The sequence below is a fragment of the Elephas maximus genome, chromosome 19, assembly GCF_024166365.1.
Source record: "Elephas maximus indicus isolate mEleMax1 chromosome 19, mEleMax1 primary haplotype, whole genome shotgun sequence".
NCBI classification, from domain to species: domain Eukaryota; kingdom Metazoa; phylum Chordata; class Mammalia; order Proboscidea; family Elephantidae; genus Elephas; species Elephas maximus.
Genome location: NC_064837.1, coordinates 11,853,656 through 11,870,564, shown reverse-complemented (window position 1 = coordinate 11,870,564; position 16,909 = coordinate 11,853,656). Strand labels below are relative to the sequence as shown.

At 42.1% G+C, this 16,909-nt stretch overlaps 1 protein-coding gene across 2 annotated transcripts in view; it reads right to left on the bottom strand.

The window, feature by feature from the left end:
• The window catches only part of PIK3R6 (phosphoinositide-3-kinase regulatory subunit 6), a 105,097-nt gene that overhangs the window by 72,406 nt on the left and 15,782 nt on the right, over nt 1–16,909 (bottom strand). For both annotated transcript variants that reach the window (XM_049861257.1, XM_049861260.1), the window contains exon 2: nt 12,696–12,797. In XM_049861257.1, the coding sequence (XP_049717214.1) occupies nt 12,696–12,708 (13 nt within the window). In that variant the 5' untranslated portion in view covers nt 12,709–12,797. The remainder of the gene's footprint in view (nt 1–12,695; nt 12,798–16,909) is intronic.

The window sequence follows — 16,909 nt, the reverse complement described above, 5'->3', positions numbered from 1 at the left end:
GGGTGAATTATTTTTTTGATGTGTTGTTGGATTCTATTGGCTAGAATTTTGTTGAGGATTTTTGCATCAATGTTCATGAGGGATATAGGTCTATAATTTTCTTTTTTTGTAATGTCTTTACCTGGTTTTGGTATCAGGGAGATGGTGGCTTCATAGAATGAGTTGGGTAGTATTCCGTCATTTTCTATGCTTTGGAATACCTTTAGTAGTAGTGGTGTTAACTCTTCTCTGAAAATTTGGTAGAACTCTGCAGTGAAGCCGTCCGGGCCAGGACTTTTTTTTGTTGGGAGTTTTTTGATTACCGTTTCAATCTCTTTTTTTGTTATGGGTCTATTTAGTTGTTCTACTTCTGAATGTGTTAGTTTAGGTAGGTAGTGTTTTTCCAGGAATTCATCCATTTCTTCTAGGTTTTCAAATTTGTTAGAGTACAATTTTTCATAATAATCTGAAATGATTCTTTTAATTTCATTTGGTTCTGTTGTGATGTGGTCCTTCTCATTTCTTATTCGGGTTATTTGTTTCCTTTCCTGTATTTCTTTAGTCAGTCTAGCCAATGGTTTATCAATTTTGTTAATTTTTTCAAAGAACCAGCTTTTGGCTTTGTTAATTCTTTCAATTGTTTTTCTGTTCTCTAATTCATTTAGTTCAGCTCTAATTTTTATTATTTGTTTTCTTCTGGTGCCTGATGGATTCTTTTGTTGCTCACTTTCTATTTGTTCAAGTTGTAGGGACAGTTCTCTGATTTTGGCTCTTTCTTCTTTTTGTATGTGTGCATTTATTGATATAAATTGGCCTCTGAGCACTGCTTTTGCTGTGTCCCAGAGGTTTTGATAGGAAGTATTTTCATTCTCGTTGCTTTCTATGAATTTCCTTATTCCCTCCTTGATGTCTTCTATAACCCAGTCTTTTTTCAGGAGGGTATTGTTCATTTTCCAAGTATTTGATTTCTTTTCCCTCGTTTTTCTGTTATTGATCTCTAGTTTTATTGCCTTGTGATCTGAGAAGATGCTTTGTAATATTTCGATGTTTTGGACTCTGCAAAGGTTTGTTTTATGTCCTAATATGTGGTCTATTCTAGAGAATGTTCCATGTGCGCTGGAAAAAAAAGTATATTTTGCAGCAGTTGGGTGGAGAGTTCTGTATAAGTCAATGAGGTCAAGTTGGTTGATTGTTGTAATTAGATCTTCCGTGTCTCTGTTGAGCTTCTTGCTGGATGTCCTGTCCTTCTCCGAAAGTGGTGTGTTGAAGTCTCCTACTATAATTGTGGAGGTATCTATCTCGCTTTTCAGTTCTGTTAAAATTTGATTTATGTATCTTGCAGCCCTGTCATTGGGTGCGTAAATATTTAATATGGTTATGTCTTCCTGATCAATTGTCCCTTTTATCATTATATAGTGTCCTTCTTTATCCTTTGTGGTGGATTTAAGTCTAAAGTCTATTTTGTCAGAAATTAATATTGCTACTCCTCTTCTTTTTTGCTTATTGTTTGCTTGATATACTTTTTTCCATCCTTTGAGTTTTAGTTTATTTGAGTCTCTAAGTCTAAGGTGTGTCTCTTGTAGGCAGCATATAGATGGATCGTGTTTCTTTATCCAGTCTGTGACTCTCTGTCTCTTTATTGGTGCATTTAGTCCATTTACATTCAGGGTAATTATAGATAAATAAGTTTTTAGTGCTGTCATTTTGATGCCTTTTTATGTGTGTTGTTGACAATTTCATTTTTCCACATACTTTTTTGTGCTGAGGCGTTTTTCTTAGTAAATTGTGAGATCCTCATTTTCATAGTGTTTGACTTTATGTTAGTTGAGTCGTTACGTTTTTCTTGGTTTTTGTCTTGAGTTATAGAGTTGTTATACCTTTTTGTGGTTACCTCATTATATACCCCTATTTTTCTAAGTAAAAACCTAACTTGTATTGTTCTATATCGCCTTGTATCACTCTCCATATGGCAGTTCAATGCCTCCTGTATTTAGTCCCTCTTTTTGATTATTGTGATCTTTTACCTATTGACTTCCATGATTCCCTGTTATGTGTATTTTTTTTTTTTTAATTAATCTTAATTTGTTTGTTTTTGTGATTTCCCTATTTGAGTTGATATCAGGACGTTCTGTTTTGTGACCTTGTGTTGTGCTGATATCTGATATTATTGGTTCTCTGACCAAACAATATCCTTTAGTATTTCTTGTAGCTTTGGTTTGGTTTTTGCAAATTCTCTAAACTTGTGTTTGTCTGTAAATATCTTAATTTCGCCTTCATATTTGAGAGAGAGTTTTGCTGGATATATGATCCTTGGCTGGCAGTTTTTCTCCTTCAGTGTTCTGTATATGTCGTCCCATTCCCTTCTTGCCTGCATGGTTTCTGCTGAGTAGTCAGAACATATTCTTATTGATTCTCCCTTGAAGGAAACCTTTCTTTTCTCCCTGGCTGCTTTTAAAATTTTCTGTTTATCTTTGGTTTTGGTGAGTTTGATGATAATATGTCTTGGTGTTTTTCTTTTTGGATCAATCTTAAATGGGGTTCGATGAGCATCTTGGATAGATATCCTTTCGTCTTTCATGATGTCAGGGAAGTTTTCTGTCAGAAGTTCTTCAACTATTTTCTCTGTGTTTTCTGTCCCTCCTCCCTGTTCTGGGACTCCAATCACCCGCAGGTTATCCTTCTTGATAGAGTCCCACATAATTCTTAGGGTTTCTTCATTTTTTTTAATTCTTTTATCTGATTTTTTTTCAGCTATGTTGGTGTTAATTCCCTGGTCCTCCAGATGTCCCAGTCTGCATTCTAATTGCTCGAGTCTGCTCCTCTGACTTCCTATTACGTTGTCTAATTCTGTTATTTTATTGTTAATCTTTTGGATTTCTACATGTTGTCTCTCTATGGATTCTTGCAACTTATTAATTTTTCCAGTATGTTCTTGAATAATCTTTTTGAGTTCTTCAACAGTTTTATCAGTGTGTTCCTTGGCTTTTTCTGCAGATATCCTAATTTCATTTGTGATATCATTAAGCATTCTGTAAATTAGTTTTTTATATTCTGTATCTGATAATTCCAAAATTGTATCTTCATTTGGGAAAGATTTTGATTCTTTTGTTTGGGGGGTTGGAGAAGCTGTCCCGGTCTGCTTCTTTAAGTGGTTTGATATGGATTGTTGTCTCCGAGCCATCACTGGGAAACTAGTTTTTCCAGAAAATCCGCTAAAAAAAAAAACTGCAGTCAGATCCCTATCAGAGTTCTCCCTTTGGCTCAGGCTATTCAGATGTTAATGAAGCCGCCTGGGAAGGGTGGGGGAGGGAACAGAGAGATAGGAGAGTAGCACCTCAGAATATAGCCAGAGTTGCTTGTCTTGCTTGGAATGACTGTTATATCTGAGATTCCCGCGGGCGCGTCGCCTATGTGTGCTGGCTGTGTGGAGATTGCCCCCGGGGGGTCTGGCCCGCTGGAGTCACGGTCAGATCCTCCGCTTCCAGCCCCACGCCCAGCGTCAAGGCTCCCCTACTGGGACGGTGCACTCTCAACTCCAAAATCAGTCGCTGCCTCCCGGGGACTTCTCGTCTCTCCAGCCGCGTGGCCGTGCCGCCCCCGTGAACTAGGTGGGCCCCCTCCCGGGGTTAGTTCAGATGGGTGGAGTAGCTCCCTGTGCTTGTGCCGCGACCGAGTGTCCTGGCTGGAACGCTGTTCTCCCCACTCCAATACCAGTTGCTGCCTCCCGGGGACTTCTCCTACCGGCTGCGTCCCACGCCGCCCGCGCGACCCGGCTGGTCCCCTTCCCGGGGTTAGTTCAGGGGGTGGAGCAACTCTCCGTGTTTATGGCGTACCTGCGTGCAGTCCTAATCCCTGCGGGACGGTTCCCCAGCTCGGATGCTGCTCTTTCTGCTCCAAGATCAGTCACTGCCTCCCGGGGACTTCTCCTACCGGCTGCGTCCCACGCCGCCCGTGGAACCAGCTGGTCCCCCTCCCGGGGTTAGTTCAAGGGGGTGGAGCAGGTCTCTGTGCTTGTGCCGTACCTGACTGGTACGCTGGCTCCAGGCTCTGGAAACAATCGCTGCTTCCCCGTATTAGTTCGTTCTCCGTCTCTAAATCTGTGTTTGTTGTTCAGGGTTCGTAGATTGTTATGTATGTGATCGATTCACTTGTTTTTCCGTGTCTTTGTTGTAAGAGGGATCCGAGGTAGCGTCTGCCTAGTCCGCCATCTTGGCTCCGCCCTCCCTTTATTTCTTATTTTCTGTTTTCTCTAGACAAAATTTGTGTGTTCCTTCTAGATATGTTTTTATGTGATATATCCAACTATACTAGTTTAGATGATCCCTTTCCAAGTAATAGTGAACTTATGTGGGCAATTTTTTTTTTTAATTTTATTGAGCTTCAAGTGAACGTTTACAAATCAAGTCAGTCTGTCACATATAAGTTTATATACACCTTACTCCATACTCCCACTATCTCTCCCCCTAATGAGTCAGCCCTTCCAGTCTCTCCTTTTGTGACAATTTTGCCAGCTTCCAACTCCCTCTACCCTCCCATACCCCCTCCAGACAGGAGATGCCAACACAGTCTCAAGTGTCCACCTGATACTAAGAGCTCACTCTTCATCAGCATCTCTCTCCTACCCATTGTCCAGTCCCTTCCATGTCTGATGAGTTGTCTTGGGGTATGGTTCCTGTCCTGGGCCAACAGAAGGTTTGGGGACCATGACTGCCGGGATTCCTCCAGTCTCAGTCAGACCATTAAGTATGGTCTTTTTGTGAGAATTTGGGGTCTGCATCCCACTGATCTCCTGCTCCCTCAGGGGTTCTCTGTTATGCTCCCTGTCAGGGCAGTCATCGCTTGTAGCCGGGCACCAACTAGTTCTTCTGGTCTCACGATGATGTAAGTCTCTGGTTCACATGGCCCTTTCTGTCTCTTGGGCTCGTAGTTATTGTGTGACCTTGGTGTTCTTCATTCTCCTTTGATCCAGGTGGGTTGAGACCAATTGATGCATCTTAGATGGCCACTTGTTAGCATTTAAGACCCCAGATGACACACTTCAAAGTGGGATGCAGAATGTTTTCATAATAGAATTATTTTGCCAATTGACTTACAAGTCCCCTTAAACCATGGTCCCCAAACCCCTGCCCTTGCTCCGCTGACCTTCGAAGCATTCATTTTATCCCGGAAACTTCTTTGCTTTTGGTCCAGTCCAGTTGAGCTGACCTTCCATGCATTGAGTATTGTCCTTCCCTTCACCTAAAGTAGTTCTTATCTACTAACTAATCAGTAAATAACCCTCTCCCACCCTCCCTCCTTCCCCCCCTCGTAACCACAAAAGTATGTGTTCTTCTCAGTTTATACTATTTCTCAAGATCTTATAATAGTGGTCTTATACAATATTTGTCCTTTTGCCTCTGACTAATTTCGCTCAGCATAATGCCTTCCAGGTTCCTCCAGGTTATGAAATGTTTCACAGATTCGTCACTGTTCTTTATCGATGCATAGTATTCCATTGTGTGAATATACCACAATTTATTTAACCATTCATCCGTTGATGGACACTTTGGTTGCTTCCAGCTTTTTGTTATTGTAAACAGAGCTGCAATAAACATGGGTGTGCATATATCTGTTCGTGTGAAGGCTCTTATTTCTCTAGGGTATATTCCAAGGAGTGGGATTTCTGGGTTGTATGGTAGTTCTATTTCTAACTGTTTAAGATAACGCCAGATGGATTTCCAAAGTGGTTGTACCATTTTATATTCCCACCAGCAATGTATAAGAGTTCCAATCTCTCCGCAGCCTCTCCAACATTTATTATTTTGTGTTTTTTGGATTAATGCCAGCCTTGTTGGAGTAAGATGGAATCTCATCGCAGTTTTAATTTGCATTTCTCTAATGGCTAATGATCGAGAGCATTTTCTCATGTATCTGTTAGCTGCCTGAATATCTTCTTTAGTGAAGTGTGTGTTCATATCCTTTGCCCACTTCTTGATTGGGTTGTTTGTCTTTTTGTGGTTGAGTTTTGACAGAATCATATAGATTTTAGAGATCAGGCGCTGGTCGGAGATGTCATAGCTGAAAATTCTTTCCTAGTCTGTAGGCGGTCTTTTTACTCTTTTGGTGAAGTCTTTAGATGAGCATGAGCATAGGTGTTTGATTTTTAGGAGCTCCCAGTTACCTGGTTTCTCTTCATCATTTTTGGTAATGTTTTGTATTCTGTTTATGCCTTGTATTAGGGCTCCTAACTTTGTCCCTATTTTTTCTTCCATGATCTTTATCGTTTTAGTCTTTATGTTTAGGTCTTTGATCGTGGGCAATTTTTTGTTTAAATTCCTGATAAATGTGTGAACAGTACACTTTGTGAACTTTAAGATTATCTTTATATATTCATAGTAAATATTAAAAAGGTAATGTTAAATTTGTTACCCACCGTAAAATGAAAGTCAGAAGAAAACCCATTGGTCCAACACTCAGGGTGTGGTTGGTAACTTCAATTCCTATTTATGGTATAGTTAAATTAGAGAAATCTTTAAGAAATTTATCAGTCACTATGGGAATAGAGGCACAACCTGGGTTCATGTGCCATTTTCAGTCTCAGACTTAAGCCAGTGCATAGAAAAGTTAGAGAGTGTGTTAGAAGACCCGGAGAGATTTAAGGATGAGCTCATGAAACTCAGCTTCAATTTTAATTTGACCTCAGGAGATGTGATGGTCATTTTAACTCACTGTTGCAATACGGATGAGAAGACTAGGATCCTGGCTAAGGCTAAAGAACAGGCAGACGATGCTAACTGCTCACAACCAACACATGTTATTTTCAGACCAGGATGGGAAGCAGCCCCCAATGTGGAGCCGAATTGGGATTACAATGTGGATGGTAAGGAAAGAGCCAGACATTTAGTTGCATGTGTCATAGGCAGGATTCAAAAGTGTGTAGCCAAGCCTGTCAATTATGATAGGGTGAAAGAAATTACCCAGACAGCAGAGGAGAACCCAGCGGTCTTCCTTACCAGGCTGACTGAGGCTTTTAGGGAACATACTAACACTGACCCTGAGAGCCCGGAAGAAAAGACTTTGCTAGCTGTGGATTTTATTACCCAGTCTGCAGCAGATATTAAAAGGAAGCTGCAAAAGATAGAGGCCGAACCCCAGACTCCACTCTCACAACTGGTTGGGGAAGCCTTTAAGGTCTTTAACAACAGGAACCTAGCAGTGGAGAATACAATGAGGAAAAGGCCCGATTGTTGGCAGTAGCACTTCAGGACCCACCTTGAGGTAACCCTACAGGATCCCAAAGGCCAAGACCTCCACGAGAATATCCTCATTAGCTGGTGAGTATGGAGCCAGTCCAATGTGGGTATTGCAAAAAGACAGGCCACTACAAGGCGGGATGTCCTAAGAGACCTAAAACAGGGTGCCCAGTTGACTTCCCCCAGAGGCCAGTCCAGGCAGACCCACTGCACCGATGTCCCTCTCCTTGGAGGAGGAAGAGCAGCCCTATTGATGAGGCTCAGAGGTCTGCTCAGCTCCCAGCCAGAAGACCGTCATTATTTCTGCAGTGGAGCCTTGGGTTACTCTTGACGTGGGAGGTAAGGAGACTGAATTTTTGCTAGACACGGGAGCTGCCTTCTCTCTGTTTTGACCCAAAATCCAAGCCCACTCTCCAGTTGTGACTGTACAGTTATTGGGGTTGACAGAAAGACTAAGGTAAGGAACTTGACTTTTCCCCTTTCCTGTGAAGTAGGCCAGAGAATGTAAAGAAGAAAAAAAAAAGAAAAAAAGAGATTGAGAGTCAAAAGAGAGGGAGGCCTAGATATTTGGTGGGCAGTGTGGGAGGTACTCCCCTCTCTTCCTTGGTTTCTACCCTTTTTGGGCCCTCAAGTTCCTATACTTCGACTTTTGATTTTTGGGTCTTGTCTCCTCAAGCTTCTGATAAAGTTTGTGTCCTCTAGGTTACAACAATTCCAAGGTGATGCAAGGTTTCTAGCCCATTCCTGAAAGTGAGACCCCCAGTCCTTACAAAATTTTAGACCAGATAGGGAGAGATTTCTACTCTGCTAGGCAGGCCAACACACCAGTGTCAACTTGAAGAAGTTACACAAGAAGAGACCTCTGCTCCTACACCCTCGTAAAGAATTATGAGTATGAAATCTCTCAGGGGGGAATGAGATAGGCAAGAAACAGGGTCTGAGCCCCTAAGCAAGGAGCCCTGCAAAACCTGCAACTTGCAACTTACTTATAATACTATGTGTTTATTTGGCTAATACAAAATCCCCATCCTGAAAGGTGTGGTAAAGAAAGAACAAACAGTGTACTCCCTTGTAAGATGTTTTTCAGAAGGACCAGCCCAATCCGGTCCCTGGAGCATGCGCAGACATCTGCAAGGTGACTGACAGATGACTTCTGCCTGATGCAAGTACCGGCGACAGGAATCGAAATGGCCCTACAGGAGTGGCTGCACAGGTGCAACACCCCACAATAAGTCCTGCTATGAAACCCAGATGCCTCTGGGACAGGAGCCATCTTAAAGCCATCTTAGAAAGCTACTGCGCGTGCACTGTAGTTAACATATCCCCACCCAGATGGGCCACTTTCTGGAAAACCCCACCTTTACCTATGAATAAACGTAAATCTTTTCCCACTCAAAAACCTTTAAAAAACCATGCAAATCCTTTGTTCTGGGAGAAGGGGGTAAGCGTTGCCTAGGCCCTCCTCATCTCCACTTGCAAGCCTCTTCAATAAAGCTTTGCTCCTATGGAAAATTCTCTGTGCCTCACCTGTTCATTCTTGACAGTGAAAGGCAAGAACCTCCTTCAATTAAAGGCATAGAGGCACTGGCAACAAGATGTCTCAGGTTGTTCATATATGATATGAATATCTGAGACCATTCTTGACTCAGGGCAGACACTCAATAAATATGTAAATGACATTTGTTATTATTATCCTTTCCTCCATCCAAGAATGTGGGATATTGCTATTAGGCATTAATGTTATTATTAATATCTAAATTTGTGGGTGTGTGTGTTTTAGGTGAAAGTTTGCAGAGCAAATTAGCTTCTCATTAAACAATTAATAAACAAATTGTTTTGTGACATTGGTTGCCAAAGCTGCAATGTGTCAACACTCTCCCCTTTTCCACCCCAGGTTCCCCATTTCCATTCACCCAGTTTTCCTGTTCCTTCCTGTCTTCTCATCTTTGCTTTTGGGCCGGTGTGCCCATTTAGTCTCGTATACGTGATTGTACTAGGAAGTACATTCCTCATGCATGCTATTGTTTGCGCTATAAAAAAAAAACAAACCCATTGCTGTCAAGTCAATTCCTACTCTTCTGACTCACAGTGACTGTCTAATCCTTGGCTGAAAGGTGAACCTCGGGAGTGACTTCAGTACTGAATTCAAAGGGTGTCCAGGAGCCATACTCTCAGGGCTTCTTCAGTCTCTGTCAGACCAGCAAGTCTAGTCTTTTGTGTGTGTGTGTGAATTTGAATTTTGTTCTACATTTCTTTACTGCTCTGTCCAGGACCCTGTATTATGATCCCTGTGAGAGCAGTCGGTTGTGGTAGCCAGGCACCATCTGTTTGTTCTGGGTTCAGTCTGGTGGAGGCTGTGGTAGTTGTGGTCCATTAGTCTCTTGGACTAATCTGTCCCTGTATCTTTGGTTTTCTACATTTTCCTTTGCTCCAGCAGGGATGGGACTGGTAGATGTATCTTAGATGGCCACTTGCAAGCTTTTAAGACCCCAGACACTGCTCACTACAGTTTGATGTAGGACATTTTCTTTATAGTCTATGTTATGCCAATAGAGCTAGACGTCCCCCAAGACCATGTTCCCCACCCCCAGCCCAGTAACTTGGTCCCTCAGGGAGTTTGGATGCATTTGTGAAACTTCTATGACTTTGCCTTGGTCAAAATGTGCTGACTTCCCTAGTATTGTGTACTGTCTTACGCTTCACCAAAGTTGCCACTTATCTACTATCTAGTTAGTGTAATACCTACAATTTTATAGCACTTGAAAAGTATAAACACTGAGAGTCTTGCCTTGGTGTGGCAAGACAATGCTATGAGTTCATGAATCCAATTTCCTAGGTAGGCAGGAAGACTACATTTCCCAGACTCCCTTGCAGTTAGATAGGAGCCATGTGACTGAGTTCTGGCCAATGGAATGTAAGTGGAGGTGATATGTGCTGCTTCCAGGTCTGGCCATAAAATCCTCTGCTCAATCCTCCAGACTCTCATCCAATTTCCTGGTGACCTTGGGGGACACATACTGAAGAAGATGGTGCCAAAAGAGGAAAGAATCCTCAGACTCTGGGTGATTGTTTGTACCCCAGATTGGACCGTGATGTGAGCAATAAATAAGCATTTGTTGTGTTAAGACACTGACATTTGGGGGTCAATTGTTATAGCTAGCATTCCCAAACTGACTCATGGATATGCAAAGTATTTTTTTTTAATGTATTATCTCATCGGGTCTAGAGTCCTTACCTGTGCCCCATATCACTTCTCCATCACAAAAATTCAGACCTAGAGGGAGCTTAGAGCACATCTTTCCATTTTACAAATGCGGAAATGAGGCTCAGAAGGGAGAGTGATTTACTCCAGGCCACAGAGCTGCTGGATGCAGTGTTTTCTCTGCTATGCTGTTTGTCTACAACCACACTCTTACATGTGACTGTTTACCTGCTTTCTGGTAAAAGAGAGAAGACGGTGTACCCCGGTGAGACTAGGTGTATATGTGTATCTATGTGTGCCTCGGGTTTGAAATGTGGCAATAAACACCCCTAAAAAAGTTGCTTATAGGAAGGTTTCCAGGGTAGGTGTTATTGCAGCTAAAGAGACAACAGGAAGGGAAACAGAGAATGAGGCTGGCAGGGTCCTCACCATGGTAAAAATGGTAGGACCCCCATAATCCAGGGTCTTCTCAATTTAAGGTCATTCAAAGCTTTCCTGGGACTTGGCAATCACGGCCCTCCACTGGCCTGTGGCTGTTTTTGATTTGACAGAGTCTGTCTCTCTCTTAGGATGTTTTGCCTTTCCCCTACTTTATGGTTCCCAGCCTTGGTTGAACATTGGAACCACCTAGGAAGCTTTAAAAAATACCAGTGCACAGCCCACCCACCCAAGCCCATTAAATCAGAATCCCTGAGGGTGGGGCCCAATAATAAAAAAATTTTTATAGCTCCCTAGGAGACTCTAATGTACATGAGGCTGAGAACTACTGCCATAGTAGATAAGCTTGGCATTCTGGGTAACTGATCTGTTAGTCAAGGAGGGAGTCACGTGCCAAGATGCTTCCTGTTCACAGAGGATAATCATCCCCGAATTAGGGGTGAAGGTCACAGTGTCCAGATGGCTCCTCTCAGGCAACGCTCCCAGCCCAAACCCTAGCTGGTTAAGGACCATCCAGAATATTGCAACAGCAGGGTTCACACCGGGGTTGCCTGACACGGAGTGTCTTCTGGTTGGATGAGGCCCTCTGGGATGTGGAAAGAAAGCATCCTAGGGATGATAACAACCAAGTAGCCACCCCTGCTTCGGGTAACCGCTCTCCTTCCCCAAGACAGAAATCCTCAAGGATATTAGAGTCTGTGCCTGGTGATCTGAGAAGGGGTCTCTGACATGGTGGATGATACACATCTTAGGGGCAAGGGTCATCTCTCCTTGTCCCAAGGCGATTTAGGGGTCTCGAGCCCAGGCTTTGGAATCAGACAGATTTGAGTTCCACTCCTAGTTCTGCCACATACTAGCTGTGTGACTTTGAGAAAGTTGCCTAACCTCTCTGAGCCTCAGTATTCCTTTCAGAGGATAATAATACTAATACCCCTTATCCCTAACTCACCAAAGCCTTCTGAGGTTTTCATGAGACAATCCATAGTGAAATCATTAAGAGCATGGACACTGGAGCTAGACTGCTGGGTTCAAATACTCATCACATTGCCTCATACAATACCTGTGTGACCTTGGGAAAATTACCTGTCCTCTCTGTCCCTCAGTTTCCCCTTCTGTAAAATAAGAGTAATAATAATACCTATTTTTATCGAGTGGAAACCCTGGTGGCGTAGTGGTTAAGTGCTACGACTGCTAACCAAATTGTTGGCAGTTCGAATCTGCCAGGCGCTCCTTGGAAACTCTATGGGGCAGTTCTACTCTGTCCTTTAGGGTCGCTATGAGTCGGAATCAACTCGATGGCACTGGGTTTGGTTTTTTGGGTATCATACGAGTTAGTATTTGTCAAAGGCTTTTATCAGTACTTGCCAAGTTGTAAGTGCTAGATAAGATTTTGTTAAATAAATGCAATGTGATGTAATTATCCAAGTGTTTGGTAATAAATCTCAACTATTATTGTCATTGGGATCCCTGGGGGCAGAGTGATTAAGAGCTTGGCTGCTAACGAAAAGGTTCGTGGTTCGAATCCATCAGCTGCTCCTTGGAAACCCTATGGGGCAGCTCTACTCTGTCCTATAGGGTTGCTATGAGTCGGAATCGACTCGACGGCCATCGGTATTATTGTCATCATTCCCACTGTCCAGCTCAATGACCTGTAAGCAGTGGAGGCTCGTATAAGTGTGTGTGGGTGATCGTGTCTCAAGATGTTCTCCCACTGGGCAGCTGAATTGAGATCTCACAGCCTGGCTAGGTGGAGGTGGTCCTGCCAGCACTGGGGTCATTCACACCCACAAGAGGGCTATTCGGCACTGTGCAGGCAGACTGACTAGACCCCTTCCCATACTGACCTGAGCTCTCCATGGGAGCCTGTGGGCTGTGTAAGGAGGATGTGGTTGTCTCGGGCAGCAGAGTGGAGGGCAGGTGGTTGTTCTTCCTGTACAGAGGTGGTTCTGCAAAATAAGAGGCAGTTGGTATAAGTGGTGAGAAGGTGCAGAAAGTATGTTTGGGGAACAGAGAAGTTCCTGGGGGATCTAGGCTTCTAGAACACTGGAAGGAAGTCTATATTTATTTAAGAAATACTTATATGGTGCTTACTATGTGTCAGACACTCTTATAAGCAGTGAAAAAATAGCAACTTTTTAATACCAATATTAACCTTATGAAGTAGGTACTATTCTTCACAGCCCCCCCACCCCCAATTCTACAGATGGGAAAACTGAAGCACAGAGAGTTTAAATAACTTTCAAGGACAAATAGCTAGTTGCTAAAGAAACGAGGATTTCAACTGTGACCATCTGATTCCAGAGTCCATGCTCTTAGCCATGACCCTGTGCTGCCTCCCTGTGACCCCAGTATGAGACACTTCAAAAATCTGCTCCCTAAGGTAACAAACACAACAACTGAAAAGCAGATGAACCCTGAACAAACCTAAAATCTTGTTCTTTGGAGAAAAAAAGACATGTATAGCTGGGAATATCATTAATATCACACGCAAGTAAAATTTTGCTGAAAATCATTCAGAAGTGGCTGCAGCAGTACATCGATGGGGAACTGCCGGAAATTCAAGCCAGATTCAGAAGAGAACATGGAACAAGGGAAATCATTGCTGATGTCAGATGGATCATGGCTGAAAGCAGAGAATACCAGAAAGATGTTTACCTGTGTTTTATTGACTATGCAAAGGCATTCAGCTGTATGGATCATAACAAAATATGGATAACATTGCAAAGAATGGGACTTCTAGAACACTTAACTGTGCTCATGAGGAATCTGTACATAGATCGAAGCAGTTGTTTGAACAGAAAAAGGGGATACTGCATGGTTTAAAATAAGGAAAGGTGTGCATCAGGGTTGTATCCTTTCACTATACTTATTCAATCTGTATGCTGCACAAATAATCCGAGAAGGTGGATTATATGAAGAAGAATGGAGCATCAGGATTGGAGGAAGACTCATGATACAACCTCACTTGCTGAAATTGAGGAGGACTTGAAGCACTTACTGATGAAGATCAAAGACCACAGCCTTCAGTGTGGATTACACCTCAACACAAAGAAAACAAAAATCTTCACAACTGGACCAATAAGCAACATCATGATAAACGGAGAAAAGACTGAAGTTGTCAAGGATTTCATTTTACCTGGATCCACAAGCAACAGCCATGGAAGCAGCAGTCAAGAACTCAAATGACGCATTGCATTGGGTGAATCTGCTACAAAGGACCTCTTTAAAGTGTTAAAAAGCAAGATGTCACTTTGAAGACTAAGGTGTGCCTGACACAAGCCATGGTATTTTCAATTACCTCATATGCATGCAAAAGCTGGACAATGAATAACGAAAACTGAAGAATTAATGCCTTTGAATTACAGTGTTTGTGAAGAATATTGAATATGCCATGGACTGCCAGAAGAACAAACAAATCTGTCTTAAAAGAAGTACAGCCAGGATGCTCCTTAGCAGCAAGGACGGTGAGACTTCGTCTCACATACTTTGGAGATGTTATCAGGAGGGACCAGCCCCTGCAGAAGGACTTCATGCTTGGTAAAGTAGAGGGTCAGCAAAGAAGAGGAAGACCCTCAACGAATGGACTGACACAGTGGCTGCACCAATGGGCTCAAGCATAATAACGATTGTGAAGATGGCACAGGATCAGCCACTGCTTTGTTTTGTTGTGCATAGGGTTGCCATGAGTTGGAACTGACTTGACAGCACCTAACAACAACAACAATAGCTGGGAAAGCTAATCTAGAAAAGAAAAAGAGAGAACAAAAAGACAGTATTAGGAATAACAAATGTCATATATAAATGTATATGGCAAAAAAATCTGAACCTTTTATATTATACATGGTTTTCCAGAAAAATAAAAATGATTCAAAAGGCTCTAGAAGAGATAGAAAAACTGCTTATATTCATAACCAATGAGTAAATATAAAAAGTCGTCAAAGTACTAGCTCTAAAATAGTGGTGTCTGGCCCAGTTTGTCCCTCTGATGAGTTCTTTCAAACTTGCCAAGTAAATAAAATTTTTATCTTGTTTAAATTTTTCCAAAGCATAGAGAAAGAAGGAAAGAGTCTCAGTTTATTTGAAAAGGCCATTTTAGCCTTGATACCAAAATCAAATATAGGACGTTGTTAAAAAGTAGATCAGGCTCACCTATAGATATAGAGGTAAAATTTTAAAATAAATAACCAAATGAATTCAGCTAAGTACTAAAATTGTAACAGACTATGAATTATTTCAGCCTTATTGATATAATAAAAATATTAGAAAAGGTAATAACATCCACTGTTGGTGAGCATTTGAGAAAATGTGCTCCGTCATACATTGTTGGTGAGAATGGTAATTGGTATTTTTATTTATTTATTTCCACAGAGTACTTGGACAATAAGTATCAAAATTCAACACGTGCTTACCATTGGTCCAAGCAATTCCATTTTGGGGAATTTATCCTAAGGAAATAATTGGACAAGTGGGTAAAGGGTATGTACAAGAATATTCATCAAAATATTATTTATAATACAGGAAAACTAGAAGCAACTTAACAGCCTGTTCTAGTTATCTAGAGCTGCTATAATAGAAATACCACAAGTGAATGACTTTAACAAAGAGAAGTTTGTTTTCTCACAGTCTAGTAGGCTACAAGTCCAAATTCAGGGCGTCAGCTCCAGGGTAAGGCATTCTCTCTCTGTCAGCTCTGGAGGAAGATTCCTTTTCATCAATCTTCCCCTGGTGGAAGAGCTCCTCTGGTGCAGGGACCCCGGATCCAAAGAACGTGCTCTGCTCCTGGTGCTGCTTTCTTGGGTCTATGAGGTCCCCAACTCTCTGCTTGCTTTTCTTTCCTTTTATGTCTCAAGAGATAAAAGGTGGCACAAACCACACCCCAGGGAAACTCCCTTTACATGGGATCAGAGAGGTGACCTGAGTAAGGGTGGTGTTACAATCTCACCCTAATCCTCTTGACATAAAATTATAATCACACGATGGAGGACAGCCACACAGTACGGGGAAGCATGGCCTAACCAAGTTGATGCATTTTTGGAGGGACGTGATTCAATCCCTGACACAGCCCAATTATAGATTATTTATTAAATGAATTCAGGTAATCTGTACCATGTTAAAAAACATCAGTCATAAAAATGATGTATATATGTATTTACTGAATTGGAAAGATTTTCAGAAGTATTAATTTTAAACCAAAGGTAACAAAATAGCACATCAATTAAAAAAAAAAAGGATATCTCTAAATTTGCGTGTATGCATTGCAAAAAGTCAGGAAAGTCAAACATCAAAATGCGATGTTGGTGTTTCTGGTTCTGGTCAGAATAGAGTAAGTACACGCCGTTTTAACTGTTCAACTGAATGCAACCACCTGTTCCGAATACTGTGTACGGAGCTGCTTTCTGAGGGCTCTGAAAATAAACAGCAGCAGGCAGAATGGAGAAGGAAGCCAGAACTCCAAATAAGACCAATCTGACAATAAGTTCTCTGTTTCTCCCCTCTTTGGTGCCCTCCAGGCAGGACAAAGGCAGCCTGAGAAGCAGAATTACACACTGGGTGCAGACGGAAGGAGTTCCAATCTAAGCCCTCTCTTTCTAATTTGAGGAACAGAAAAGGGAGAGTTGGGGGAGGGACCCTCTTTTTCTTTCCTGTTCTTTCTTGCTATAGCGCTCACGCAATCCTGCGGCAGCAGTAGTAGCAAGAGTGATGGCTGTGGTGGCGGTGTGGGTGCCTAAACTCTGAGGAAGGGGGACTCTTCCCTCTGACCAGAGGCACTGTCGTCCCAAGGGCATGGGAAGAATCCCCATTGCTTTTTTTCCCTCTATCAAAGAAACAAAACAGAGACAGAACAAACAGAAAACGAACAATATAATGGTTATCCCAGATTTAAACATATGAACAATTACATTAAATTGTCTCAACACATGTATTAAAAGACAGAAGTTGTCAGAACGGATAAAACAAAAACAAACACACATGACCCAACTGTACGCGGACTAAAATAAACTCACTTCAAATATAATCACATAGATAAGTTGAAAGAAAAAGGACAGAAAAAGACATA